We start from the raw sequence: 27,519 nt of genomic DNA, 5'->3' as shown, positions 1-27,519 counted from the left end.
GTCCATGTTTTAGAAGGTTGCTGATTTAAATTAAAAACATGTTAAGAATTGCGCGTGGAGCAATTAGTTACTGGGAACCTGACATTGCTCAGTGACAGCAAGGGATAATTTTTGCGCAACTGATTGTATGATTAATTTGGACCAAAGGGTACCAGTTTAAAAAAATACTTGCTCTGTAATGAGATACTGAGTTAGACGCTGGTATACAAGTGCAGCAAATTGAAAGTGGAGCAATTGCAAAGCCATACCTGACTGGATGATGAGTTTAGCACATTCATTACAGGGGAACAAGGCCACATACATCGTGCATCCCTTAACGTCAGCAGAGTTCTTGTTCAGAATCGCATTTAATTCTGCGTGACAAACTAGAGGAGAGAATAAAAAGTCATGAGAGAATTAAAAATAAGATGCATAAGCAAAGCAGCCAGAACTCCAATTAATCCTCAACTGGCCTTGTGCTTTCACACAACCTTTGAAGGGGAGGGATTTCTGTCAGAGCTGGGATTAAACAACCAGCTCCTCACATTCTTGCTAGAGAGCAAGGGGCTCAGTATAAACTGCAAAAGAAGACAACCTGAAAACAAAATCCCACTTTCCATCCCACTTTTCAGTAAGCAGACGACTTGTTCCATCATTTACGTAGCAAGGCAACAGCTTGGAAACAATTCGATGTAGTCGCCAAAAGTTTCTTCCGGACATTTGGGACTATTGGTCCTAGTGCATGAACGCTTTATCATCTCAGTTTATATCTTAAACATATTTTTCAGCAAGCTGCTTGTCCTTCCTCATGATGGACAAAACACATTGTTAGCACACGGGCAACTAGCAAAAGGCATGATCAGCCAAAACTATTCACGAATCACAGAATTTCTACAGTGCAGGAGACCATTCGGGCCATCAAGTTTGCACTGGCTCTCTGACACTAGGTACACAATACAATCAACCACAGTGCCTTAAATCTTGGGTTGACGGTATGAGTCAGTCAGGATTGGACTCCCCAGTATCTGGGGACCACATGCTGGAAAATGCACGTGATGAGGGGAACAGATTTTACCTTGCCTTATCCCCGTGACCTTGCACATTCTTTTTGGGCAGCATGGTAACATTGTGGATAGCACAATTGCTTCACAGCTCCAGGGTCCCAGGTTCGATTCCGGCTTGGGTCACTGTCTGTGCGGAGTCTGCACATCCTCCCCGTATGTGCGTGGTTTCCACCCACAGTTCAAAGATGTGCAGGTTAGGTGGATTGGCCATGATAAATTGCCCTTAGTGTCCAAAATTGCCATTAGTGTTGGGTGGGTTACTGGGTTATGGGGATAGGATGGAGGTGTTGACCTTGGGTAGTGTGCTCTTTCCAAGAACCGGTGCAGACTTGATGGGCCGAATGGCCTCCGTTGGACTATAAATTCTATGATAAAGACAACAATCCAATTCCCTTTTGAATGCCTCGATCAAAACTGCCTCCACCGCCCTCTCAAGACCTTTGTTCCAGACTCCACCCACCCACTGGGTAGAAAAATTATTTCCTCACATCACTTTCCTCCTTTTATCAAATATTTTTGTGCCCTCTAGTTCTTGATGCTCTCTGGAGTGGGAATAGTTTCTTTCTGTTTACCCTGTCCATACCCCGCAGGATCTTGAATACATCTATCAAGTCTCCTCTCTGACTTCTTTACTCCAAGGAAAAAGTCCCAGTCCCTCCAATCCATCCTCATAGCTACAGTTCTTTATACCTGGAATCATTCTTGTGAATCTCCTCTGCACTCTCTCCAACGCCTTCACGTCCTTCCTCAAGCATGGTGCCCAGAACCGGACACGGTACTCCAGGTGAGGCGCCCAGAACTGGACACAGTACTCCAGGTGAGGTGCCCAGAACTGGATGCAGTATTCCAGGTGAGGTCCCAGAACTGGACGCAGTATTCCAGGTGAGGTGCCCAGAACTGGACGCGGTATTCCAGGTGAGGTGCCCAGAACTGGATGCAGTACTCCAGGTGAGGTTCCAGAACTGGAAACGGTGCTCCAGGTGAGGTGCCCAGAACTGGACGCAGTACTCCAGGTGAGCCGCCCAGAACTGGACGCAGTATTCCAGGTGAGGCCTAAATAATGTCATATACAAGTTCAACCTGACCTCCTTACTGCTGTACTGAGCCCCCGTTAATAAAGTCTCAGATACAACATGCTTTATGAACTGCTCTCTCAACATGCTCTGCCATCTTAAATTACTTTGGACATCTACATTGAGGTCCCTCTGTTCCTGGATCTGCTTCAGAGTTTCTTCCTTTATTTCATACTGTCTCTCCATATTATTTCTGTCAAAATGAATCACCTCACACTTCTGTACATTGAACTTCACCTGCCATTGCCTGCCGAATCCATCAACAGGTCTGCGTCCTTCTGACGTTACAAAATCACAGCTGAATAAAAAGAAACCGACTAGTCTGCAGTTGCTGCTTTGTCCTTTCATCCCTTTTTGAACAAGGGTGTAACATTCCCAATTCTCCAGTCCTCTGGCACCACCTCTATGTCGAAGGAAGACTGAAAGATTATCACTACTGCCTCTGCAATTTTCACTCACACTTCCCTCAGTAGTCTTGAATACATTTTTGGGCAGCACATGTGGATAGCACTGTGGCTTCACAGAGCCAGGGTCCCGGGTTCGATTTGCCGCTGGGTCACTGTCTGTGCGAAGTCTGCACGCTCTCCCAGTGTCTGCGTGGGTTTCCTCCGGGCACTGTGGTTTCCTCCCACAGTCCAAAGACGTGCAGGTTAGGTGGATTGACCATGATAAATTGCCCTTGGTGTCCAAAAAAGGTTAGGAGGGGTTATTGGGTTACGGGGATAGGGTGGAAGTGAGGGTTTAAGTGGGTCAGTGCAGACTCGATGGGTCGAATAGCCTCCTTCTGCACTGTATATTCTATGTTTATCCAGTCCTGGTACCGTATCAATTTCAAATAAAGATAACCTTTCTCATATCTCCCCCTTTTCAATTGCAAATTTTTCTGATGTACCAATTAGCTCCTCTCTCAGCTTGGACTGGACAGCATCTTTATCCTTTTTTTAAAAAATGAAAGTATCCATATTCATTTTTTTTCCAATTAAGAGGCAATTTAGAGTGGTCAATCCATCTACCCTGCAGATGTTTGGGTTGTGGGGATGAGACCCAAGTAGACAACGGGAGAATGTGCAAACTGCACACAGACAGTGACCTGGGCTCGGTCCTTCCACAGAAAAAGGTTTCTCAGCAAAAGGCTGCCGTCCACTGCCTCTTTGGCTTGGTAGGATCAGGAACTCAACCAAGGTTCAACCAAGGCACCTAGATCTACTCACTCCAAAGTGCTGCACAAAGCAAAATATTTATGCACTGGCTCTTTAAGTATGTTCAAGGCTGAGATAGACAGAATTGTAATCAGTAAGATAATCAAACATTAAGAGCTAACGTGATCTCACGATCTGGATCTCGCCCTCACTAGACGAGACCCAGATTACCATATGTAATTGAGCCATTAGTACCCTGGCACTCCTGCTGGCACCCAGACTGTGCCACCCAGTACCCTAACAGTGCCAGAGTGCCCTGGTAGTATTGCCAGGCTGGTGGGGCACTGTCAGGGTGCTAGACTGGCAGTGTCAAGGTGCCTGGTTACCCGTGCCAAGGACTAGGCCCAGGTTTCGCTGCCCTTAACAGATGGGATGACGGCGGGCTACAAAGCACCCCCAAGAGGTAAGTTGGGGCAGTGGGGATGTCAAGTATTACAGTCCCAGACCAGACCCCAACAGTCACTAGGATAAGAGACCGAAACCCAAATATTTTAGTTTATTTGTAAATCTGTGCAGAAAGAACGATTCGCTCCAAGAGTGATTGAGTGAAGAAATAGGGCTGTGGTATTTCTAAAACAAAACGTTATTAGGAATATAATATTAAACTTTGTAACTTCACACCTGAAAATAACAGCTCACAATTACCCCATAACACTGCTACTCAATTTCCCATTAAACAAGAAAAGAAACATACAGCTCTCAATCTATCTTAAATCAGCAGGGCATTGAGTAATACTTACTTTATGAAACAGATTTGGCTCCTGTTAGAACCCCTTCAGACTCTGGCTGAATAACTTCAAAAAGCTGGTTCACCTGGCATGTCTCAGTTTCTTCCTTGTCCCCAGACAAGACTGCTCTGCTTTACACATGATTGCTCTTTTATAACTATCCTACTGTGAGAGAATTGTAGGCTCAGGGTCAGGCAGGTTCTTTCTTTTGCGACCTTGAGGTTTACTTCGCACAGCCGATGGTAGTGATAGTATCGCTATTTTACGGTCCTCTGCAGTACCGCATGACATATCCATGTTTTTCTTTGAAATCTTTAAATCCATTGCTCCGGCAATGTTCAAAATTCTATTTTCACAGTTGTTTAATATCGGTGCAGAAATGTAGAAAGCTCCTCTCTCTCACAAAGCCTTATCCAAAACAAACTGTCTCTCTGCATTCCTTAGCTCACCCTGCAATGACCTCATCTCTCCAAGTTGAAAAACCAATTACTTCAGCAAGCTGCAAAGCACATCATCTCCCCAGGGACTTCCCCAGTCACACCACATTCCTTTGGTTAATTTCACCTTCTGGTTCCTAAAAGCTCCCAGGCCTTTACAAAACTATTTTTATTTTCTAAAAGCATGACTACTGCAGTCAAACACACTATAAACCCAAGCTTGTAACCCTTAAATAGTCCCAATATTTAGAACCCCATATTCCTAAAATTCTCAATTCGCCACAAGGGGGTGTGTTGAAATATCGAGGCTACATTAAAAATTAACGCCTGACCCGCGCGTTATCTCGCTGCACTGACGAGCTGAGCACATCGGTGCAAGAACTGGGATAAGTGAGGCCTCAGTGGGACATTCCCCGCAGCGGCCTAAAGAAAAAGGCAGAGTTCCATTAAACAGCAAAAGGCGCTGCACCTCGCTATACTCGCCCAAAATGAGACTTTCGTTTTCCCCCCCGTTAAATCGTACCCAACATATCAGATCAATCATGACCTCATTGAATGGCGGAGCAGGCTTGATGGGCTGAATGGCCTAATTCTGCTCTTGCGTTTTAATATCTTATGGTTCATCCTTTGACTAAAACTCCTCCTTTTTTCCTGGTAAGCTCCCTCAGTATGACACGAGTGTCAGCCTCTGAAGTGTAACTTGAACTCAGTGATACAGTTAGCGGGCAAGACTAGGATCACTGATGTCTATCGTTATGAAGAAGGGTTGTATTCGACTCTAAATATTAATTCTGTTTCTCTCTCCATTGATGCTGCCAGATCTGAGTTTATCCAGAACTTTGTTTTTATTTCAGATTTCCAGCATCCACGGTATTTCTCTTTTATTATATACAGCTGACGTTTATAGATCTGCTCAATGCTCCACTCATTTTCTGCCATTGGTGGTGCATGTTCCATTGTGTGGCAGGAATCATGAACTCCAAAAGTACAGTCCAAAAGTGGATTTCCACTTTCAATGCTGTAGTTTGAATGCTGAAAGTAAGATGGAGCTCGGATGAAAACACTCTTTCCTCACACGCCTTACATTAGGGTTACCACCTGGATGCATAGGTTTCCCTCCCCACTATCTCTGGCTTCCGTTTTACCCAAAATACAGCGGCATTTTGTTTTTTTAAACATATCGCCTGTTAAAGCCTTCAACGTGCAGTATTTAATCTTTCTTTCCCCTCCTCCCCAAAATTCACTCTGCATCCCTCAGACATGCCGGGGATATCTGAGTGTCAGCTCCGATAGATTCAGAACGCCTTTGTCAGCAGTAGAGTGCTACAACCACCGAAACCCCCTGAGGATTGTGGCTGTGAAGAAAGCAACAATTTAAAAAAATACAAATACACACACCCACCTCCAGAATATATGAAGGCACTGACTCTCATTGCAAAAGCAACTACTAATGACATTTTAAGGCAGCCTAGAAAAAGTAGATATCATTTTTCAATGTCTTGCAGCATTTATACCAAGCCATTAACATTAACGCAGTTTTATCTCTTCACGGAAAAAAATCCCAAGTGATTTCCAACAGAGATGGTAGCTCCATCTATCTCTCTGCAACTTTATTCCACCAGAGATTCTAAAAGGACTGTGTGAGGCAGCTAAACCTCATTGCATGGTGTGCCAGTTTGAAAAGAAAAGCAAGAGCAACTTAACAATGACATGTACCAGGCAAACAGCTGGAGGATGATGGGAGAGAGTGAAAACTATGAAGCAGCTGCAATTGAAAACATTTTATTCCAATGAGATGTTAAGTAAGCGCTCAAAATCAAGAGCACTTTCTGGATTTTCTCTAATTGTCTTTCCCACAAACTTACCATTTGAAATTGTAACTGGGGAGGAGGAGGAGGAAAACTTAACTGGGTTTCATGTCAGTAACTAGGGTTTCTCTATTTCTAAAGCTGGTGCGAGGGAGACCTAGAGATAATACTGCAATCCCTAACCAGGTACTCTGAGCCTGAGCATCCACAGGGCAGTTGGTTTATAAGCCCTACTTTCACATTAAGAGGGGAACAATGGAAAATAAAGTTATTGCCTTTTCTTCTGTAATCATTTATAAATTAGATGTGCAAAACAAAAACAAAAAACAGCTGTTTCTACTCGCAATCATCAGTGTGATGGAAGGTGTTATCCACGGTGCTATGAAAAATACTTAGTAATAACCTGCTCACCGATGTCCAGTTTGGGTTCCATCAGGTGGAAGACCTCCCTACAGCCTTGGTTTCAACTTGGACAAGGGAGCTGAACTCAAAGAGACGAGATGCGAACGATGGTCCTCGACATCAGGGCAGCATTTGACCGAGTGTGACATCAAAGAGCCGGAGCAAAAATGAAACCAACAGGAGTCGGGGGTAAATCCTCCATGGGTTAGAGTTAAACCCAGCACAAAGTTAAATGGTTGTGGTTGTTTGGGGCAAATCATTACAATGCCAGCACAGTGCTGCAGGAGTTCCCCGGGCACAATCATCTTCAGCTGCTTTATCAATGACCTCGCCTCCACCATAAGGTCAGAAGTGGGGATTTTCGCTGATGATTGCACAATGTACAGTACCATTCGCAACTCCGCAGGGACTGACAAAGTCAGTATTCATTTGCAGCAGGAGCTGGGCAACATTCAGGTTAGGGCTGATACGTGGCAAGTTGCATTTGTGTCACACATGTTCCAGGCAATGATCTTGTCCAACAAGAGAATCCAACAATCTTCCGATGACATTAAGGGCATTAACATCCCCACCATCAGCATCTTGGAGTGGGCTTACAATTGGCCAGAAACTTAACTGGACCAGCCATATAAAAAAGTGGGGCTAGAGAGTCTTGGAATTCGGTGGCAGTAACTCAACTCCTGCCTCCCTCGAGTCTGTTCACCATCTACAAAGCACAAGTCAGAATTGTGATGGAATAATCTTAACTGCCTGGACAAGTGCAGCTCCAACACTCAAGAAGCTCGACACCATCCAGGACAAAGCAGCTCTCGATTGGCACCTCATCCACCACCTTTAACATTCACTTCCTCCCCCACTCCACCACCTTAAACATTCACTTATTTTATGGGCCAGGGTTTAGAGAACCCCAAAGTGTATCGTGGAGTTCACCTGACCCACAACTTTTAATAGACTGTGGTTATGGAGAGCACACGGGCCTACTTTACAGATGTGGTGCAACAGAGAGCTAAAGTACTTTTAAATTAAAACAATGTTTATTTATGAAACCGTTAACACTTTAAAAACCCACAGTAAACATCTTAACAACTATCAACACCAATCATCCCCACAGATACAATATTCTATAAGTAACCCTTAATCTTTCCTTGCAACATCCATAAGACAAAAGACCCTTTTTAACACAGAGATCAGGTTTAAATTCTCTATTGAGAGCAGTTATCGCTTTGAAATCACCCAAATGATCTGGAGACAGTCTTTAGATTGCAGAGAGATCCTTATACAGCTGCTTGCTATTCCTGCAGCTATCCAGCTCTCATAAATGAAACTAAAAACCTAGACACACACCAGCTTTTGTTCAAAGCGAAAGTGAAAGACAGCCAGCCCAGCTCCACCAACACTCTTGACATCACTGCAGCTATTCGATAAATACCCATTTTTTAAAAGGTACATCCACTACAGCTATTTAATAAACACCCATTTTTTAAAGGTACTCTCACATGACACTTCCTTCACAGCTGATACACAGTGGAACAATGTGCAACATCTATAAGATACACTGTAACAACTTGAACTTTCCAAAACCACGACCTCAAGCATCTACAAGGAGAAAAGCAGCAGATGCATGGGAACATAACGGCCTTCAAGGTCCCCTCCAAGTCACACACCATCCCAGCTTGAAACTATACCCCTGTTCCCTTCACTGTTGCTGGTTCAATATCCTGGAACTTCCTGACAACACAGTAGACTTTCCTACCACCATAGATTGCACTGGTTTAAGACAGCAGCTCTTCATCATCTTTGAAAAGGAAATTAGGAGTGGGCAACAAATGTTGGCCTTGCCAATGATACGCACATCCCACAATTAAATTTTAAAAACCTATGGCTGTGGAAAATGGGTCTCAAAGATCCCGAAATCACTACTCCAGAATGTTTTGGAATGGGGCATCCTTCTTCATTGCACTGTGGGTGGGGCTACAGTATATGGGCTACAGCGGTTCAAGAAGGCGGATCCCCACCAACTTCTCAAGGTCAATTAGGGATGGGCAATAAATGCTGGTCTAGTCAGCAATTCCCATATCCTGTGCAGCTGGTTAGTTAGTTTCTACACTTCACCGGAGTTTGTCGGCCGGGGTATTGAGTACAGGAGTTGGCAGGTCATGTTACAGTTGTATAAAACCTTAGTTAGGCCACATTTAGATTACTGTGTGCAGTTCTCATCACCACACTACCAGAAGGACATGGATGTTTTGGAGAGAGTGCAAAGAAGGTTCACCAGGATGGTGCCTGGTCAGGAGGGTGTTAGCTATGAGGAGAGGTTGAATAAACTCAGATTGTGCTCGTTGGAAAGATGGGGGCTGAGGGAAGACCAGATTGAGATCTACAAACTTACGAGAGGTATAGTCAATGTGAAACGTCAGAAGCATTTTCCCAGGGTGGAAGACTCAATTACAAGGTTCAGGGCAGCACGGTGGCTCAGTGGATAGCACTGCTGCCTCACGGCGCCGAGGTCCCAGGTTCGATCTCGGCTCTGGGTCACTGTCCTTGTGGAGTTTGCACATTCTCCCCGTGTTTGCGTGGGTTTCACCCCCACAACACAAAGATGTGCAGGATAGGTGGACTGGCCACACTAAATTGCCCCTTAATTGGAAAAAAATTAATTGGCCACTCTAAATTTAAAAAAAAAATTATAAGGTTCAAGGTGAGAGGGGGAAAGTTTAGGGGAGGTGTGCGGGGAAAGTTTTTCACACAGAGGGTGGTGAGTGCTTGGAAAACATTTCCAGTGAAAGTGGTAGAGGCAGACAGGATAGCAACAATTAAGATGTATCTTGATAAACACATGAATGGGTGGGGAATGGAGAGGTACAGATTGTTTGTGCAATAAGTAGCAGATATAAATAAGGAATCTGGATCAGGAGAGGCTTGGTGGGCGAAAGGGCCTGTTCATGTGCTGTAATGTTCTCCATTCACCTTGAAAATGTTTTGCTCTGTAAATTGCTTGGATTATGAGCTGATAAAAGTGCAATGAGGTTAATAGTGCATCAGAGACCTTGGACAAGGGGACCAATAGCGTTTGGTTGTCTCTTTAGCCAATCAGATTTAGGGAGTAAGAAAGAACCCGAGAAATGACAGGGAAGTAAAAAGAATGAATCCGTGTCAGCACCAACATTTATTTAGATAGCACCGTTAACATCCAGAGGCACTTTCTAGGTGTACCATAAAACAACATTCCGACACCAAGCCACACAAGGTAGGTTTTAAGGAGCATCCTAAAGAAGGTAAAACAGGTGGAGCGGTGTAAAGGAGGAAATTCCAGAGTTTAGGATTTAGGTAACTGTAGGTCTGACCACCATTGTGGAGCAATTAAAATCAAATGAGAAATAAAAATAAAAAGAACCCAAGAATGACTGGATTAAGAAACAGCAAAAAAAAAAGAGGAAGAAAGAAAGAAAAAGTAAGGGAAAAAAAGTAATGATAAATTTTAAATGTACATAATTGCCGAAAATGTTACTGCCAGCAGGAATGAGATTTCCCTGTGACAACTGTTCATTTTCTAGGCCCAAGTTCACTGATGTTAAACGAACATAAAGCTTGTTATTCAAAAGGCACATGTCAATTGCTAAAGAAAACAGACCTTAATTGATAATTAATATGCAAATACAGGACGGGGAAGCAGGGTAGGTGGTCCCCTGATCCGGCTGATCACCTGGAATGTGAGGGGACATGTGAATGGGCCGGTCAAACGGGCCCGCGTGTTCGCGCACCTGAAGGGGCTGAAGGCGGATGTGGCCATGCTTCAGGAGACGCACCTGAAGGTGGCGGACCAGGTTCGATTGAGGAAGGGATGGGTAGGCCAGGTGTGTCATTCGGAGCTGGATGCAAAAAAATCAGCGGGGTGGCGATCCTGGTGGGGAAGAGGGTTTCGTTCGAGGTGTCGAATGTGGTGGCAGACAGTGGCGGGAGGTATGTGATGGTGAGTGGCAAGCTGCAAGGGGAGCGGGTGGTGCTGGTCAATGTATACGCCCCAAATTGGGACGATGCAGGTTTCATGCGGTGCATGTTGGCCCGTATTCCAGATATGGAGGTGGGAGGTCTGATAATGGGGGGGGGGGGGGGGGGGGGGAATTTCAACACGGTGCTGGACCCGCCACTGGATCGATCCAGTTCCAGGACGGGTAGGAGGCCTGCGGTGGCTAAGGTGTTGAGAGCGTTTATGGACCAGATGGGAGGGGTGGACCCATGGAGGTTTGCGAGGCCGAGGGCCAGGGAATTTTCATACTTCTCCCATGTGCATAAGGCTTACTCCCGGATTGATTTTTTCGTTCTGAGTAGGGCGCTGATTGCGAGGGTGAAAGATGCTGAATATTCGGCGATAGCCATTTCTGACCACGCCCCGCACTGGGTGGACCTCGAGCTGGGGGAGGAGAGGGACCAGCGCCCGCTTTGGCGCTTGGAGGTGGGGCTGCTGGCGGACGAGGAGGTGGGCGGGCGGGTCCGAGGATGTATCGAGAGGTATCTGGAGGCCAACGACAATGGGGAGGTCCGAGTGGGGACGGTCTGGGAGGCGCTGAAGGCTGTGGTTCGAGGGGAGTTGATCTCCATTCGAGCGTACCGGGAGAGAAGGGAGCGGAGAGAGAGGGAGAGATTGGTGGGGGAGATGGTGAGGGTGGACAGGAGATATGTGGAGGCCCCGGAGGAGGGAGCGGCGCAGCCTTCAGGCTGAGTTTGACTTGTTGACCACCAGAAAGGCGGAAGCTCAGTGGAAGAAGGCACAGGGTGCGGTGTATGAATATGGGGAGAAGGCGAGCAGGATGCTGGCACACCAGCTCCGTAAGCGGGATGCGGCTAGGGAGATTGGTGGAGTTAAGGATCGGGAGGAAATGTGGTGCGAAGGGGGGTAGACATCAATGGCGTCTTCAGGGACTTCTACGAGAAACTGTATCGGTACGAACCCCCGGTGGAGGAAGGGGGGATGGAGCGCTTTTTGGATCCCGAGGGTGGAGGAGGGACAGGTGGAGGGGCTGGGGGCGCCAGTTAAGCTGGAGGAGCTGGTTAAAGGGATAGGGAACATGCAGTCGGGGAAGGAGCCGGGACCGGATGGGTTCCCGGTTGAATTTTCTAAGATGTATGCAGACCTGTTGGGCCCCCTGTTGGTTAGGACCTTTACGAGGCATGGGAGGGAGGTGTCTCGGGCGCTGATCTCCCTGATTGTTAAGCGGGACAAGTATCCCCAGCAATGTGGGTCGTACAGGCCGATCTCACTCTTGAATGTGGACACCAAGCTGTTGGCAAAGATCTTAGCCACGAGGATAGAGGACTGTGTGCCGCAGGTTATCCACGAGGATCAAACGGGGTTTGTGAGGGGGAGGCAGCTGAACACTAACATATGGAGGCTCTTGAATGTTATAATGATGCCGGCGGTAGAAGGGGAGGCGGAGATAGTGGTGGCACTGGACGCAGAGAAGGCCTTTGATAGGGTTGAGTGGGGGTACTTGTGGGAGGTGCTGGAAAGGTTCGGGTTTGGGGAGGGGTTTGTCAGTTGGGTGAGGCTGTTATATGAGGCCCCGATGGCGAGCGTGGCCACGAATAGGAGGAGGTCGGAGTATTTTCGGTTACACCGAGGGACGAGGCAGGGGTGTCCCTTGTCCCCCCTACTTTTTGCACTGGCAATTGAACCCCTGGCTATGGCGCTGAGGGAGTCGAGGAACTGGAGGGGGCTGGTGCGGGGTGGGGAGGAGCACCGAGTGTCGCTCCAAGGGGATGACCTATTGTTGTATGTGGCGGACCCGGTGGGGGGAATGCCGGAGGTGATGAGGATTCTCTGGGAATTTGGGGACTTTTCGGGGTACAAGCTCAATTTTGGGAAGAGCGAGCTGTTTGTGGTACACTCGGGGGAGCAGGAGGGGGGGGATTGGTAGGCTCCCATTGAAAAGGGCGGAGAGGAGCTTTAGGTACTTGGGGGTGCAGGTGGCCAGGAGCTGAGGGGCCCTGCATAAGCTTAACCTTGCAAGGCTGGTGGAGCAAATGGAGGAGGAGTTTAAGAGGTGGGACATGTTGCCGCTGTCTCTGGCGGGTAGGGTGCAGTCAGTCAAGATGACGGTGCTTCCGAGATTTCTGTTCCTGTTTCAGTGCCTCCCCATCCTTATCCCGAAGGCCTTTTTCAGACGGGTTAACAGGAGCATTACGGGGTTTGTGTGGGTGGGACCCCGAGGGTGAGGAGGGTGTTCTTGGAGCGGGGCAGGGATACGGGGGGGCTGGCGCTGCCCAACCTCTGTGGGTATTATTGGGCTGCCAATGCAGCGATGGTGCGTAAGTGGGTGATGGAGGGGGAGCGGGCAGCATGGAAGAGGATGGAGATGTTGTCCTGTGTGGGCACGAGCCTGGAGGCACTAGTGACGGCGCTGCTGCCGTTCCCTCCAACGTGGTATACCACGAGCCTGGTGGTGGTGGCTACCCTCAAAATTTGGGGGCAATGGAGGCGGCGCAGGGGGGAGGTGGGGGCCTTGATGGGATCCCCGATACGGGGGAACCATCGGTTTGTCCCGGGGAGAATTGATGGCGGGTTCCTGAGTTGGCACAGGGCAGGTTGGGGGACCTGTTTATAGACGGGAAATTTGCGAGCCTGGGTGAGCTGGAGAGGAAGTTCGGGCTCCCCCCGGGGAACGCCTTTCGGTACATGCAGGTGAGGGCGATTGTCAGGCGACAGGTTGCGGGGTTCCCTCTGCTGCCGCCGCGTGGGGTCCAGGAGGGGAGGGGAAGATCTCGTTGGCGTACCAAGTTTTGCAGGAGATGGACGAGGCCTCGGTGGAGGAGCTGAAGGGTAAATGGGAGGAGGAGCTGGGTGAGGAGATTGAGGAGGGGACGTGGGCGGACGCCCTAGGACGGGTGAACTCCTCTTCTTGTGCGAGGCTTGGCCTCATACAGTTTAAGGTGCTGCACAGGGCTCACATGACCGGGACAAGGATGAGCTGGTTCTTTGGGAGTGAGGACAGGTGTATTAGGTGCTCTGGGAGCCCAGAAAATCATGCCCATATGTTCTGGGCATGTCCAGCATTGGGGGAATTTTGGAAGGGCGTGGCAGGGACGTTGTCGAGGGTGGTAGGTTCCAGGGTCAAGCCGGGCTAGAGGCTCGCAGTATTTGGGGTTGCGGAGGAGCCGGGAGTGCAGGAGGCGAAAGAGGCCGGTGTTCTGGCCTTTGCGTCCCTGGTAGCCCGGCGGAGGATTTTTCTTCAGTGGAAGGACGTGAGACCCCCAAGCGTGGAGGCCTGTGTCAACGACATGGCAGGGTTTCTCAAGCTAGAGAAGGTGATATTTGCCCTAAGAGGATCAGTGCAGGGGTTTTTCAGAAGGTGGCAGCCATTCCTGGACTTCCTGGCAGAACGATAGAAACAGGCCAGCAGCAGCAGCAACCGGGGGGGGGGGGGGGGGGGGGGGGAGAGATGTTTTGTACTAAAGGGACGGGCATAGTTGTTCTGTGCCAATGTCGGGCATTAATTCATTTCCTCTTCTGTGTATACGCGGAGGGGGGGGGGAAGGCGGTTTCTGTCCTGTGTTGAAGGGACGGGCAGATGTTTTGGGGAATGGTGGGTGTTCGTTTATCTCTTCCGCTGTGTATGCCGGGGGGGGGGGGGGGGGGGGGGGGGGGGGGGGGGAGAGACTGTTCTCTGTTAAAAAAAAAATTCTGTCGTTTTGTTGTTGATATTATGCAAAAATTTGAATAAAAATTATTATTTTTTAAATAAAAAAAATATGCAAATACAGAAATTCCTTGAAGCTAACAGTTGTGGCGGGTGGTTGCGTTAAGGATGAGCACCTACTTTCAGAAGGCACTATCTGTCCATCAATCTGTGGTGTTCAACAACTCGTGCCCCATTTCTTCCTCGCCACAAAATCTTGGACAATTTACACACGCATAATGGCGAATGCTGGTAAACTCCTGTTACTCTGCCAGCAAATCCTGGTCCTCTACCTTCATTTCAACCGAGCGGATAAAGGGGCAATTTATTCTGCACTGATCCTTTGACGGAGTTGAACAGTCTTCAAGCAAACTAAGAATTTATTCTCAGATGTTTGATCATGGGAACCGCCTTACAGTATAAGCATTTTCGTGTGTTTTTAAATTTAAAAAATCAGAAAGGCGAACTGGCCACATTTCACAACTGACCAAAACTTTTAATCCAGGTGTTCTGCTGAGTGAGAACAGTGGTGGCGATCGACAAGATTTCTAAACTGTCAACAAACAACAAAATCCCCGCTGATTTGCCATGGCTGCAGTAAACCATGCGGCAGCCTCCCAAACGCTGACCTGAATTCCACCCTTCTAACACACAGTAGGTCGAGAGATGTGCAATTAAAAAGCCAACCCGACGTAAAATCTGATGCAGCAGTGGCCTCTACTGGGGGAATCTGAAGTAGGCACTGGGCAAGTGAGGCAAGAGGAAAGCAAAATCCACCAGACAAGCGAGGGTGCCGAACTGCGAGCAAAACAAATCCTAACAGATGTAGAATCGTCACAGGTGTATTTTACCGCCGAGAAGGGGCAAAGCCGCAGAGCCTTCTCAAATTGGTTGGAACGGATAGCCGAAAGCAGGAAAGGTACAGGTTTGGGGCTTGGGGGTCAAATCCTGCTCAGACACACAAGATCACAGACTCCCTTCCCCAGTAGATGCAAGCATTGCACAAGATGGGGATTTGTCCCCAAGAATCATTCACTCAGGAAGGCACACAGAAGGACTGATGGGAGAAACAGACAAGTGTTACAACAATTGGCTATTCTTTTGAGGTTGGGAATGGGGCCCATTCTTGTAATAAAAACTGCAGTCGCTCATACTTTGATTTTGCTTAAGTGGCTGTTGAAGTTTTCAAAGGATTCAGATAAAGTGCAATGAGATTGTAGCACACTGTATAAAATAACCATTTGCATGGTCTGAGTTAACGAGCCTTGCTCTTTATTAGACTGCACCACCAAAGCAAATTAAAATGTCTTAATAATTCATTCTATGCAAGGTTCAAGCTGAATGGGATGTCAATTTAACAGCCATATGAAGGTTATGTTGGATATCCATTTTGCAGAGAGTCTCCATGTGGTTTTCTTCAACATATTACTGTGTAACAACAGCTGCGAAAATTTTTTGAAAGTGCCTTTGTGCAGAAAGTGTACATAATTTAGTCAGTTGGCTTTCCTTCATTCCAATCCTCCTCTTTTTCTCCCATTTCTCTTGAATCACCTTGCACCTATCGGTAACCTGATTGAAACTGCCACAAAGGTCGTCCAGTGGTTTTGGAACTGGACCAGCATCATGTATTCTTAGCTGAGCGCTCAGACATCCTTCGGAATAGTACAAAACGTGAGCCAGAAAGCATTTGTGATCAACAGCTCTAGATCGCGGACTTATGCTGTCAATTTCACAATGTTTATTTATACAAGATAAAAAGGTTTTAAGTGCTTGTAGTTTCTGCTATCGATACTTGAAAGAGTCCGGATTGATTTTCTTCATCTTTAGTAAAAGGAGCTTTCTTAAGGAAAGGAAAAGCTATCAATGAATGACTCTTTTTTAAAAAGTTTTTATGCACATCTACGGTTACTATAGGGTTAATTTCTTATATACAGTGTATGGTGGGTGAAGGGTATGAAAGTGCCATAGTCTCATGGTCCCCTCGTACGGGGCATGAGGGCCTCAGGTGGTGGAGAGAAACATGCGCTACCGTGGGGGTGGGGGTTGGGGAGTGCCTGAGAACATGAATAACCATGGAGGGTGGGGCATACCTTGGTATTGGAGAGTTGGAGTTTCCATAGTGGGAGCTTGGGGTGGGCATAGTTTGACACGGGGCATGAGGTGGCATGGAGGAGGAAATAGGGAATGTGTGGGGCGAGAGGAATGAATCTGGAGGGAGTTTCTGTTTCTTTTATAACTGGACAAAATCCTATCGCTTCGAGATGGATTTTTTAAAATATATTTTTATTAAGGTTTTGCAAAATTTTTCACAATAAAACAGTAGTAGCAATCATAACAAACTAGAGTGAACATTAACATAGTGCAAAAAGAGAATATACAATTAAATAGACATTACCCCACGCAACTCAGTCTTCCCACACCATCCCAATGAGGCACTCAACCCCTCACGCCCCCCCACCCCACGGATTGCTGTTGCTGCTAACATTTTAATTTTCCCCGAGAAAGTCGACGAATGGCTGCCACCTCCGAGAGAACCCTAGCGTAGACCCTCTTAAGGCAAACTTTATTTTCTCCAGACTGAGAAACCCAGCAATGTCGTTAACGCAAGTCTCTACACTCAGGGGCTTCGAGTCCCTCCGCATTAATAAAATCCTTCTCCAGTCTACTAGGGAGGCAAAGGCCAAGACGTTGGCCTCTTTCGCCCTCTGAACTCCAGGGTCTTCTGACACTCCAAAGATTGCTGTCTCTGGACTCGGCACCACCTGTGTGTTAAGCACCTTGGACATTGCCCTCGCGAACCTTTGCCAGAACTCCCCCACCCAGGTGCCGGAGACCATCCTGTCCTGTATCCTCAGTGGCGACAGCGTCGGAAAGGCCACTACCTGCTTTTTCAGGAAGGCTCGTACTTGCAGATATTTAAAGGCGTTTCCTGGCGCAGATTAAATTTGTCCTCTAGCGCCTTCAAACTGGGAAAGCTTCCGTCTTTGAACAGATCTCCCATCCTTCTGATGCCTGCCCTCTGCCAGCTCTGGAACCCACCATCCATCCTACCCAGGACAAACCTGTGGTTGTTACATATCGGGGTCCAGACCGACACTCCCTCCACCTTCTTGTACCTCCTCAACTGTATCCAGATCCACAGTGTCGCCACCACCACCGGACTTGTGGAGTAACAGGTCGGCGAGAACGGCAAAGGAACTGTTATCAAAGCTCGCAGACTAGTACCTTTACATGACGTCGCCTCCAGCTGCTCCCACGCCGCCCCACCCCCCCCCCCTTTCAATCGGCCACTTCCTAATCATAGCTATATTGGCTGCCCAGTAGTTGGGCAACGCCAGCCCCCCCCCCCCGCTGACTGCGCTCCAACAGCGATCTCCTTACTCGCGGGGTCTTATTCGCCCACACAAAGCCAAAAATTATCCAACTCACCTGCTTAAAAAAGGCCTTAGGGATGAAGATGGGGAGGCACTGAAAGACAAACAAAAATCTGGCAAGGACAGTCATTTTCACAGTCTGCACCCTCCCTGCCAGTGACAGCGGGAGCATGTCTCACCTTTTAAAGATCCCTTCCATTTGCTCCACCAACTGTGTCAGGTTGAGCCTGTGCAGGGCATCCCATTTCCTGGCCACCTACATACCCAGGGAACGAAAACCATCCTGAGCGGCAGCTCTTTCAGTCTCTCCTCCTGCCCCTTGGCCTGAATCACTAACAACTCGCTCTTTCCCATGTTCAGTTTGTACCCTGAAAAACTACCAAAATCCCTCAGGATCCGCAGAACCTCCCCATCCCCTCCACAGGGTCCGAAATGTACGGGAGCAAACCATCCGCATACAGAGATACCCGTGTTCCCCCCCCAACCAAACCAGTCCCCGCCAGTTCCTCGAGGCTCTCAGCGCCATAGCTAGCGGTTCTATAGCTAGGGCAAATAGCAACGGGGAGAGGGGACACCCCTGCCTCGTTCCCCGGTGAAGCTCGAAGTACCCCAACCTCACCCGGTTTGTACATAACACTTGCTACAGGCGCCTGGTACAGCAATTTCACCCAGCCAATAAAGCCCTTGCCGAAACCCAAACCTCCCCACCGTTTCCCACGGGTACTTCCACTCCACCCGGTCAAAGGCTTTCTCTGCGTCCATTGCTGTTACCACTTCCACCTCCCCTCCCTCTTGAGGGCATCACAATATAGTCAAAAGTCTTGGAACATTGATATTGAGTTGTCTGCCTTTAACAAACCCAGTCTGGTCTTCCTCTATCACCCCTGGGACGCAATCCTCAATTCTTGTGGCCAGAATCTTAGCTAGCAATTTGGCATCCCCGTTTAAAAGCGAAATCGGCCTGTATGACCCGCAATGTTCTGTGTCCTTCCCTTGTTTAAGAATGAGTGAGATCAAGGCCTGTGACATTGTTGGGGAGAGGGTTCCTTTCTCTCTATAGCCTCATTGATGGTCCTCATCAGGAGTGTTCTCAATATTTCCGAAAATTTCTTATAGAATTCTACCTGGTAACCATCCGGCCCCGGGACTTCACTCGATTGCATGCCGTCTATACTCTTGACAATCTCCTACAATTCAATCAGGCCCCCTGCCCCTCCACCAGGTCCTCATCCACCTTTGGAAACCTCAACTGGTCCAAAAATTGCCTCATTTCTTCTGCTCCCGTCGGGGGCTCCGACTCGTATAGTTTATTATAGAACTCCTTAAAACTCCGTTCACCCCCACCCCCCTGGATCCAAGACCATGTTACCCTCCTTATTCTTTACTCCCCCTTATTTCCCTGGCTGCCTCCCTCTTTCACAGTTGGTGTACCAGCATTCTACTCGCTTTCTCCCCGTACTCATAGACTGCCCCCCTTGCCTTCCTCAGCTGTGCTACCGCTCTCCCTGTGGTCAGCAGTTCAAACTCCGCCTGCAGACTCCGCCACACCCTCAGTAGCCCTGCCTCAGGGGCCTCTGCGTATCTTCTGACCACTCGGGAGTATCTCCACCACCAGTCTTTCCCTCTCCGCTCTTTCTCTCTTTTCCCTATGGGATCAAATTGAGAGGAGCTTCCCTCTGACAACTGCCTCAGAGCCTCCCAGACCGTTGCCGCTGTCACTTCACCCTTATCGTTTGTTTCCAGGTAATCCTGGATATTCCTGCTAATCCGCACGCAAACCTCTTCGTCCGCCAGCAGCCCCACATCCAGTCTCCAGAGTGGGCGCTGCCCTTTCACCTCACTAAGCCGCAGGACCACCCAGTGCGGGGCATGCCCCAAGACTTTGATTGCTGGTTATTCTGTCCCCGCCACCTTTGGGATTAATGCCCTGCTCAAGACAAAGAAGTCTATGCGGGAATAAATCTTATGAACGTGGGAGAAAAAAAGATAACTCCTTCACTCTCGGCCGCGTGAACCTCCTGGAATCCAACCCCCCCCTCCCCATCTGCTCCATAAAACCCTTCAGTTCCTTAGCCACTGCCGGTCGCTTCCCTGACCTGGACTTCGACCGGTGCAGCTCGGGGTCAATGACTGTGTTAAAGTCTCCCCCCCATGATCAGGTGGTGTGACTCTAAGTCCGGGATTTTGCCTAGCGTGCGTCTCAAATTCCACATCATCCCAATTCGGAGCGCAGACGTTCACAAACACCACCCGGACCCCCTCCCACTTTCCACTCGCCATTATATACCTGCCCCCCTTATCTGCCACAAATCTCCCAGCCTCGAATGTCACACCCTTACTGATCAGAATTGCTACCCCCCGGTCTTCGAATCCAGCACTGAATGGAACACCTGGCCTACCCATCCCTTTCTCAATCTCTTATGATCTGTGAACTTTAAATGTGTCTCCTGAAGCATTGCTACGTCTGCCTTTAACCCCTTTAGCTGCGCGAACACGTGCACTCTTTTGACCGGCCCATTCAAACCCCTCACATTCCACATGAGAGATGGACCTTTTAAACAGCCCGCCCCTGCACTCAGCCATCTACAAACACTTTCCCAAGTCAGTTCACCCGACTACAGCAAGTTCCCACTCCCATCCTCCACCAAAATGAAAATCCTGACCTGGTGGGTACTTTCATCCGAGGTGGATAGGCCAAGCCCTAAGTTTTCCGCCGTGAGAATGAAATCAGCCAGATGATTCTAATGCTTCTCCAAGTCAGAAATGCATCTTAGTCAGAGAAATAATTCTAGAGGCGATCGTGTCTCTGGTGTAGACATTTTACTTTTATTTTGTTTTACGTAATCGTTTAGTTCTACTTTTAGTCTAGTCATTTGTTCCAAAATTTTAGCCAAATTAAGTTCTTACTTTCTACAAATTCCTTTTAGTCTCGTCGAATTTTCTTTTAATCAAAATGAGCAAAAACAAAAGGGGACCATGTTATGAGGGCGTGGGAATAGCAGCTTTTCCGCTGGCTCTGGTGCGACTCGCTTTATAATCCGTCAATTATCCTGATTGCCCAGCACAGGTTTGCCTAATCCATGATCTAACATTTGATGTTCCATCCCTGGAAGCCTTCTGGATTAGTATTAGAGAGAATATGCCGAAAAAAGTGAAGACATCCGGCATTAAAAGGGCGCATCATATTCCCCCTTTGAAGCCCAGGACAATCACAGGCCTATATTTTATTCACCTTGATAATTTTAAAGATCCCCAGAGGGCACTGGAGACGGTGAGACCAGGCTCCTTGAGGAACCGAGGAATTCCTTTTTCCAGGATTTCCGGGCGCCCGCGGGATCGTCGCCTCACCAGTCGGATGCCATTGAAAGCGGCCCACCCGGCAATTCTCCGGGCCTCGACGGGCCAAGTGCCCGCCGGCGTAGGTTACATATGGTCCCACCCGGCGGGGCCTCAAGCGTTCTGGCTGAGGGGGCCATCCTGGTGGGGGTACAGGGGGATCAGACTCCAGGCGTGGCCTCCACGGTGGTCTGGCCCGTGATCGGAGCCTACCGATCGGCGGGCAGGCTCTTTCGGTGGGGGGGCCTATGTTCCTCCGCCATATTGCCCAGGGGCCAGCGTGGAGACGGAACCCACGCGCATGCGTGGACTGCGCCGGAGTGGCTCGCGCGCTTTTGATGCTGGTGTCAGAACATGGCCGTGGGATCAGAGAATCCCGGCCTTGGTTCCCTAGCATGTCTGGGAAGCTATTCATGTCTTCTTCCGTGAAGATGGAACTAAAGTAGTTGTTTAACATCTAATGCTCTTCCAATGATGGCCAATGTTAGATGTGATTCCGTAATTAGGCAGCACCACAGACCCGGCAATTCTCTGGGGCGTATCGGTAGCTAGAGCCGGGTACTTTACGCTGCCTTTGCGCTATCCCCCAGCAAAACGGAGAAATGGTGGCCGTTTGACGCCATTTTTTCTGACGTAAAACGCCAGGGTTCCCACGCCGGTGTGGGGGCATAGCCCCAGAATCGGAGAATCCAACCCCAGATCTCTGCAAAGGAATAAGTTTGAGCATTGTGTCTTTTTTGAATTACCCAGTAGCTTCGATTAGTTCTCCATTGCTTTCTCCATGGCAACTCCCTAGCCAATCAGAATCAACTTGCAAACCCCCACAACACAAATATGTGCAGGGTGGGTGGATTGGCCACACTAATTTTCCCCTTTATTAGTGAAAATAATGTATTTTTTTTTAAAAGAAAAAATAACTTTTGTTCATGCAGTTTCAATAAGCTCTTTGATGATATTTCCGCAACGGGTATTATCTCATTATGAATACTTGGCTGAATTTCAAAAGGTACAATCGTCTTAACAGAAGGTTCCGAGCTCATAAGTGGACAGTTTAAAAAGGCTAGTAAAAAATTTGCTGTATTTGACATGGAGTCTGAATAAAAGTTTGAGTTTTTATAAGAGATTATACACTTGAGATGATTTAAAAGCTTGGTTTGGGTTTCATGGATGGGAGCTTTTTCACTACCAAGTGTGTATGAGTGAGAACTTACGTTAATAATAATAATCACTTATTGTCACAAGTAGGCTTCAATGAAGTTAGTGTGAAAAACCCCTAGTCACCACATTCCAGGCCTATTCGAGGAGGCCGGTACGGGAATTGAATCCACGCCGCTGGCATTGTTCTGCATTACAAGCCAACTGTTTAGCCCACTGTGCTAAACCAGCCCCAGTTATTAAATCGCCACAGCTCGAGGTCCATCCTGGTCAATAATGGGTGAGTGGTTATGGGGTGGCAGGGAGCATGAATTGGCATTTAGTTGGCATGGGAGCTATAAGGTGGCACTGAGTTGGTATGCAGGGTACGAATGGCCATGGGGTATGACGGATAGAGAGTCTAACATTTTCTAAAACAACTGGGACAAAGTCGCAGAGAACCAAGGCAGGCATTCTAGCCCACTATCCTCCGTAATCTCTACCAGCGGTCCCCCCTCCCACAGGTGAATCCAGCAACCTGCATTGGTCAAAGAATCCGTTCCATGGTGTTGCACCATATTTCCCATTATGGACCTTAAGCCCTTAAACACCACCTGGTCTCAGGACAACAGTATCACGTGGTGATTAATAAATCCCACAGTATTTTGACAGCCCTAAATCTTCACCATGAACAAGCCCAAATCTTCACCAGTACCAGCCCACCTTTCTTCCACCCATGTCATTATTTACAATGATATACAATGAAGCCATACTATGAAGAAACAGCCCCAGATAATCATTTCAGTCTTCACAATTCTTACCATACATGTATTTTGTGTCCAGTTTATTTTTGGCATCTCTGGCCCATGGTAACTTGTCATCGCTACATCCGTTTGGCATTCCATTGTACCCTATGCCGACTATCTTGTTTTCAGGGTTCACGATGCAAGCACCAACCTGCATTTGGATCAAATATTGATCACCATTATTCACAGGAGTAGAGAGTTTGTCGATATGACGTGTCTTCACATTTCAGATGCACTGTCGGGGGTTTCAAAACCCAGTCTATTTATACAATTATATTTGTAACATTATAACAAAGTATTTATCAGCATTCAGCAAGACAATCTTTCTCTTTCGGAAGCAATACCACAAATCTTACTTCCAGTAAAATAGTTCCGTCTGATGCTTCATATCCTTCCAGACACAATAAAGCAGACTTTGCTGTATCACTAATGAATGACACAAGTTCTAAATTCCGACAGTGTATCCCAGGTCGTAACTCGCTGGGCAAAAGAAAAGGCACCTCATCTTGCCCTGATTCTTTAGCAGTCTGCAGAATATGCTGCAGTGGCTCGCAAAAAGGATGTTATTACAATTTTGAATTTCAGGTGAGGGCTGAAAATGGCAGGCTTTTGCAGCTGTAACTGGCGATTTGATACTTTGTTGGTCAATCTTGTGTTCGGCTGCTTAAATCAGAGGGAAGGGAAGGGGAGGGGACTTTTACCTGGGAGTTTGGGTCCTTGCTCCTCTGAGCTGATAGAAAAGCAACTGCCATGAAATATTCCGACCACTCAAGATAATCCTCTCGTTTTTTGCATGGTACTGCATCACCCCTGTAAAATGAAAGACAATTTCATCATACAGGCACTGTTTGCAGCACTGTTCAAATCTGATTTTGCATTATTCAATACAAGAGCTATTTTGACAATCGTGCATAAATCACAGGAAGTCTCACAGGGGATTCCTTCTATACTGGTGAGCAATGACAAGCAGTTGAAAATCAGCCCCCTAAAGTTCCGCATTCTCTGCAGGAGCTGTGAAATTCCAACGTTAGTCAGTCAATTCAGAGATGAAACAAGAATAAAAAACTACAAATGCTGGGACTTCACAGAACACCTGCGGAGAGAAAAATAATATAAATTCTAAAATTTCAGTTAGGGACTGTTCACTTCAGCTCTCAGCAAATGCCGTGGTTTTGTTAGATTACACGCATTACTTTATTCATGTGTTATTGTGTTGGTACACAATGAGCAGATTGATTTAAAGATCAATGAGTCTTCAATAGTTTATACTTGGTAGACGAGACGGAAGGGGTGGAGAAAAAAAAACACAAATGGAATGCGAGATCAAGCTGATACCATGGAAACGAGTGCAATATCTTTTGAGATCCGGAGAATATGCCGGAGGAGGTCACTGCAATCAGCCTCAAGGGGATGGATTTTATGGAGCCCTCAAAGGCGGGAAATGTAGTTTGTGCAGTGGCTGAAATGGAAACTGAAATTGCTGGAAAAACTCAGCAGGTCTGTGTAGAAAAAAAGTTAACTTTTCGAGTCCGTGAGACTCTTCTTCAGAGTTCGGGAGAGGGAGAAGCGTGATAGATTTTCTACTGTTGAAGAGGAGTTGGGGCAGGTGAAGCAATATAGGTCAGGGGAAATTTAACAAGGATATCGACACCTTATCAAACACCAGGAAAGAAAGGGAAAGCAATGAAGGCAAACATGGTGAAAGGTAAAATTGGAAATCCTGTCAGAGGGAAGAGTAGAACCTCTGCAGGGAAGACATTCCTGGCAGAGAAGTGGCAATAAATCAAACATTAAAATAAAAGCAAAATACTGCGGATGCTGGAAATCTGAAATTGAGGTGACTGTATTAGACTAGATGAGAGATGTTGATAAAGTCAGCAGGGCATTCACGTTTGCTTAACGGTGACATGTACCAATTGGCTTTGTGCTGTTGTGCCTGAAGTCGGCGAGCCCGAGGTTAGTGGTCTTCCTTGCTGTCCTCTGTGGCACGAGGGAGAGGAGCAGGAGGATGACAGGTTGAACGGAGATTCCGGACTGACAACAGTGGGTCAGTAGTGAGAGAGGAGCATGGAGGGAGGGTCGAGGGCTTGAAAGTGTGGAAGATGGCTCCAAGGGAAGTCAGAGGGTGGGGCTGGGGGCCTGGAGAATGAAGTGGGAAGGGCCTGGCATCTTCGGAGAGTCAGTCAAGAAATTGAGGGGCCTAAAGGGCAGGGTGAGGGCTGTCCAAACGTGGGCCCATCTCCAGGTGTTGGCTGACAGAGTGCTTACAGGGCTTTGGGTTTACCTGCAACATTTCAATGATCCCCACTGACTGCGATCTCAGTCAATGTCCTGCTTAATGCAAAGAAGGCAGGTCCAGCTGAGCCTGCAAGTTCAGCCATTTCTCACAGAGTGGCGAGTACAACACTGGGCACGAATATTAACATTCAATGAATAGTGAACAACTAAAAACACACCATTGTTTCGTCCACAAGGGCATGTCCCGAACTCCTTTGTAACCATCAATCCATGCCAACCATGTGGTGTGCCAGTTAGTGTCAATAAATAACGATGATGCAATCATGAATAAAGTGAAGCAAATGTCATGTGAAATACTTCCAAGTGAAATTTAATTTTGAAAAAGTCTCAAGTTCACAGCAATGGAGTTGGGCAGGGACGTTTTGACTGTGATGTTGACTAGGAGTCTCATTTATAGCTTGCCCCATATCTGCGGTATTGTCAACTGACGGCAGACCTTAACACTGCAAAGCACTCCTGCCCAGTGATTGCATGTGTCTCCCCGTGCACGCCACAACCACTTTAAACTTTAATTTGTATTGTTGTGAGAACCAGTGGCAGTGGCACGCACGTCCGGTTCCGTCACCGTAACAGTGTGCCATTGACAAGATTCCATGTTTTGCTTTCGACAAGGCTAGAAAATAAGATCCAAGTCTATCATAGAATACCTATAGTGCAGAAGGAGGCCATTTGGCCCATTGAGTCTACAATGACCCTCTGAACGAGCACCCTACCAAGGCCCACTCCCCATGTAACCCCATAACCCCACCTAAACTTTTGGACACTAAGGGGCAATTTATCATGGTCAATCCACCTAACCTGCACATCTTTGGACTGTGGGAGGAAACCCACACAGACACAGGAGAAAGTGCTAACTCCACACAGACGGTCACCCGAGGCTAGAATTGAACCCGGGTCTCTGGCACGGTGAGGCAACAGTGCTAACCACTGTGCCACTGTTCCACCCCAGCTTTGAAGAAATCAGAAATAAAACAAAGAAAGTTGGAAATACAGAGCTGGCTCGTCACTATCTTTAAAGGTACAGGAACGTTTAGACTGCAGGTTCAGCTCTGAAGAACCTTAAGCAATATATTAACAAGAAAGCTTTAGATCAGGGGTGGGCAAACTATGGCCCGCGGCCCGCCAAAGGTCTTTATGTGGCCCACCAAGATCAAGTCATTAAAAAATATATATATATATATATTTTTAATTTTAAGGTTAATGGGGGGGTCTGTTGGGTTACTGGTATAGGGTGGATACGTTGACTTGAGTAGGGTGATCATTGCTCGGCACAACATGTGTTTCATGTGAAGTTTCTACTATAAAATAATAATTAATAAAAATTAATTGCTTTTTTTTCTTTAAACTGAGTTACTTTGTTTTTCAAATAAATGCGTTTCATGTAAAGTTTCTACTTTAAAATATTAATAAATAAAAATTAATTGCTTTTTTTTTCTTTAAAAACCTTTTATTTTGACTATTTTAAATATTAATTATTTTACTTAATATACTATGCAGTCCTTTAAAATTGTGAATTTCTGAATGTGGCCCTTGCACGGAAAAGTTTGCCCACCCCTGCTTTAGATTAATTTAATTACGCATCTTCTTTCAGATGCCGATTTGCCTGCTTGAGTAGACCTAGCAAAATCGGTTTGAAATGAATTTGTATACTCCCATTCCCTTCAAGCCAACGGCAACCATGTCAAATTATCCTATTTATACTGAATTTTAGGGAAATTTTCCGAATCCTCATGCATGCAATTCTCAGTTTCCAGACTTGACAAAAACTGGACCAGACACACATTAAGGTGGGATCTCCTGTGTATTAATACCTAGAGACATTCAGAGAAAGTGTGTTGTGCATACAAATACAGTATTCCTGAATTTTCTTGCTCTTGGCAAGGGTCTCGAAGGGCAGAATGACCTCTTTGTTCCCTAATGACTCAATTACTGTTTTGGGTGCCTGTCAGTTGATGCCTCAAAACCATCTGGGTCTATTTCAATGGTGGAGTAATCAGTGGCACAGTGGTTAGCACTGTTGCTTCACAGCACCAGGGTACTGGGTTCGATTCCTGGCTTGGCCCACATCTGTGTGGAGTCTGCACGTTCTCCCCGTGTCTGCGTGGGTTTCTTCTGGGTGCTCCGGTTTCCTCCCACAAGTCCCGAACATAAGAACTTGAACAGGAGTAGGCCATCTGGCCCCTCGAGCCTGCTCCTCCATTCAATGAG

General features: G+C 47.3%; 1 protein-coding gene across 3 annotated transcripts in view; it reads right to left on the bottom strand.

The window, feature by feature from the left end:
• LOC119970695 (deoxycytidylate deaminase-like) overlaps nucleotides 1-27,519 on the bottom strand; it is a 72,781-nt gene that overhangs the window by 31,934 nt on the left and 13,328 nt on the right. For 2 of the 3 annotated variants that reach the window (XM_038805721.1, XM_038805720.1), the window contains exons 2-4: nucleotides 23,715-23,823; nucleotides 23,029-23,164; nucleotides 249-365 (exon numbers count right to left, since the gene is read on the bottom strand). In XM_038805721.1, coding sequence (XP_038661649.1) covers nucleotides 249-365; nucleotides 23,029-23,164; nucleotides 23,715-23,823 — 362 coding nt within the window. The remainder of the gene's footprint in view (nucleotides 1-248; nucleotides 366-23,028; nucleotides 23,165-23,714; nucleotides 23,824-27,519) is intronic. The other variant, XM_038805722.1, reaches the window with a different exon arrangement.

This window comes from Scyliorhinus canicula, chromosome 8 (assembly GCF_902713615.1).
Source record: "Scyliorhinus canicula chromosome 8, sScyCan1.1, whole genome shotgun sequence".
Taxonomy (NCBI): Eukaryota; Metazoa; Chordata; class Chondrichthyes; order Carcharhiniformes; family Scyliorhinidae; genus Scyliorhinus; species Scyliorhinus canicula.
The sequence above is the reverse complement of the archived record's forward strand: the minus strand, read 5'-3'. Positions and strand labels throughout refer to the sequence as shown.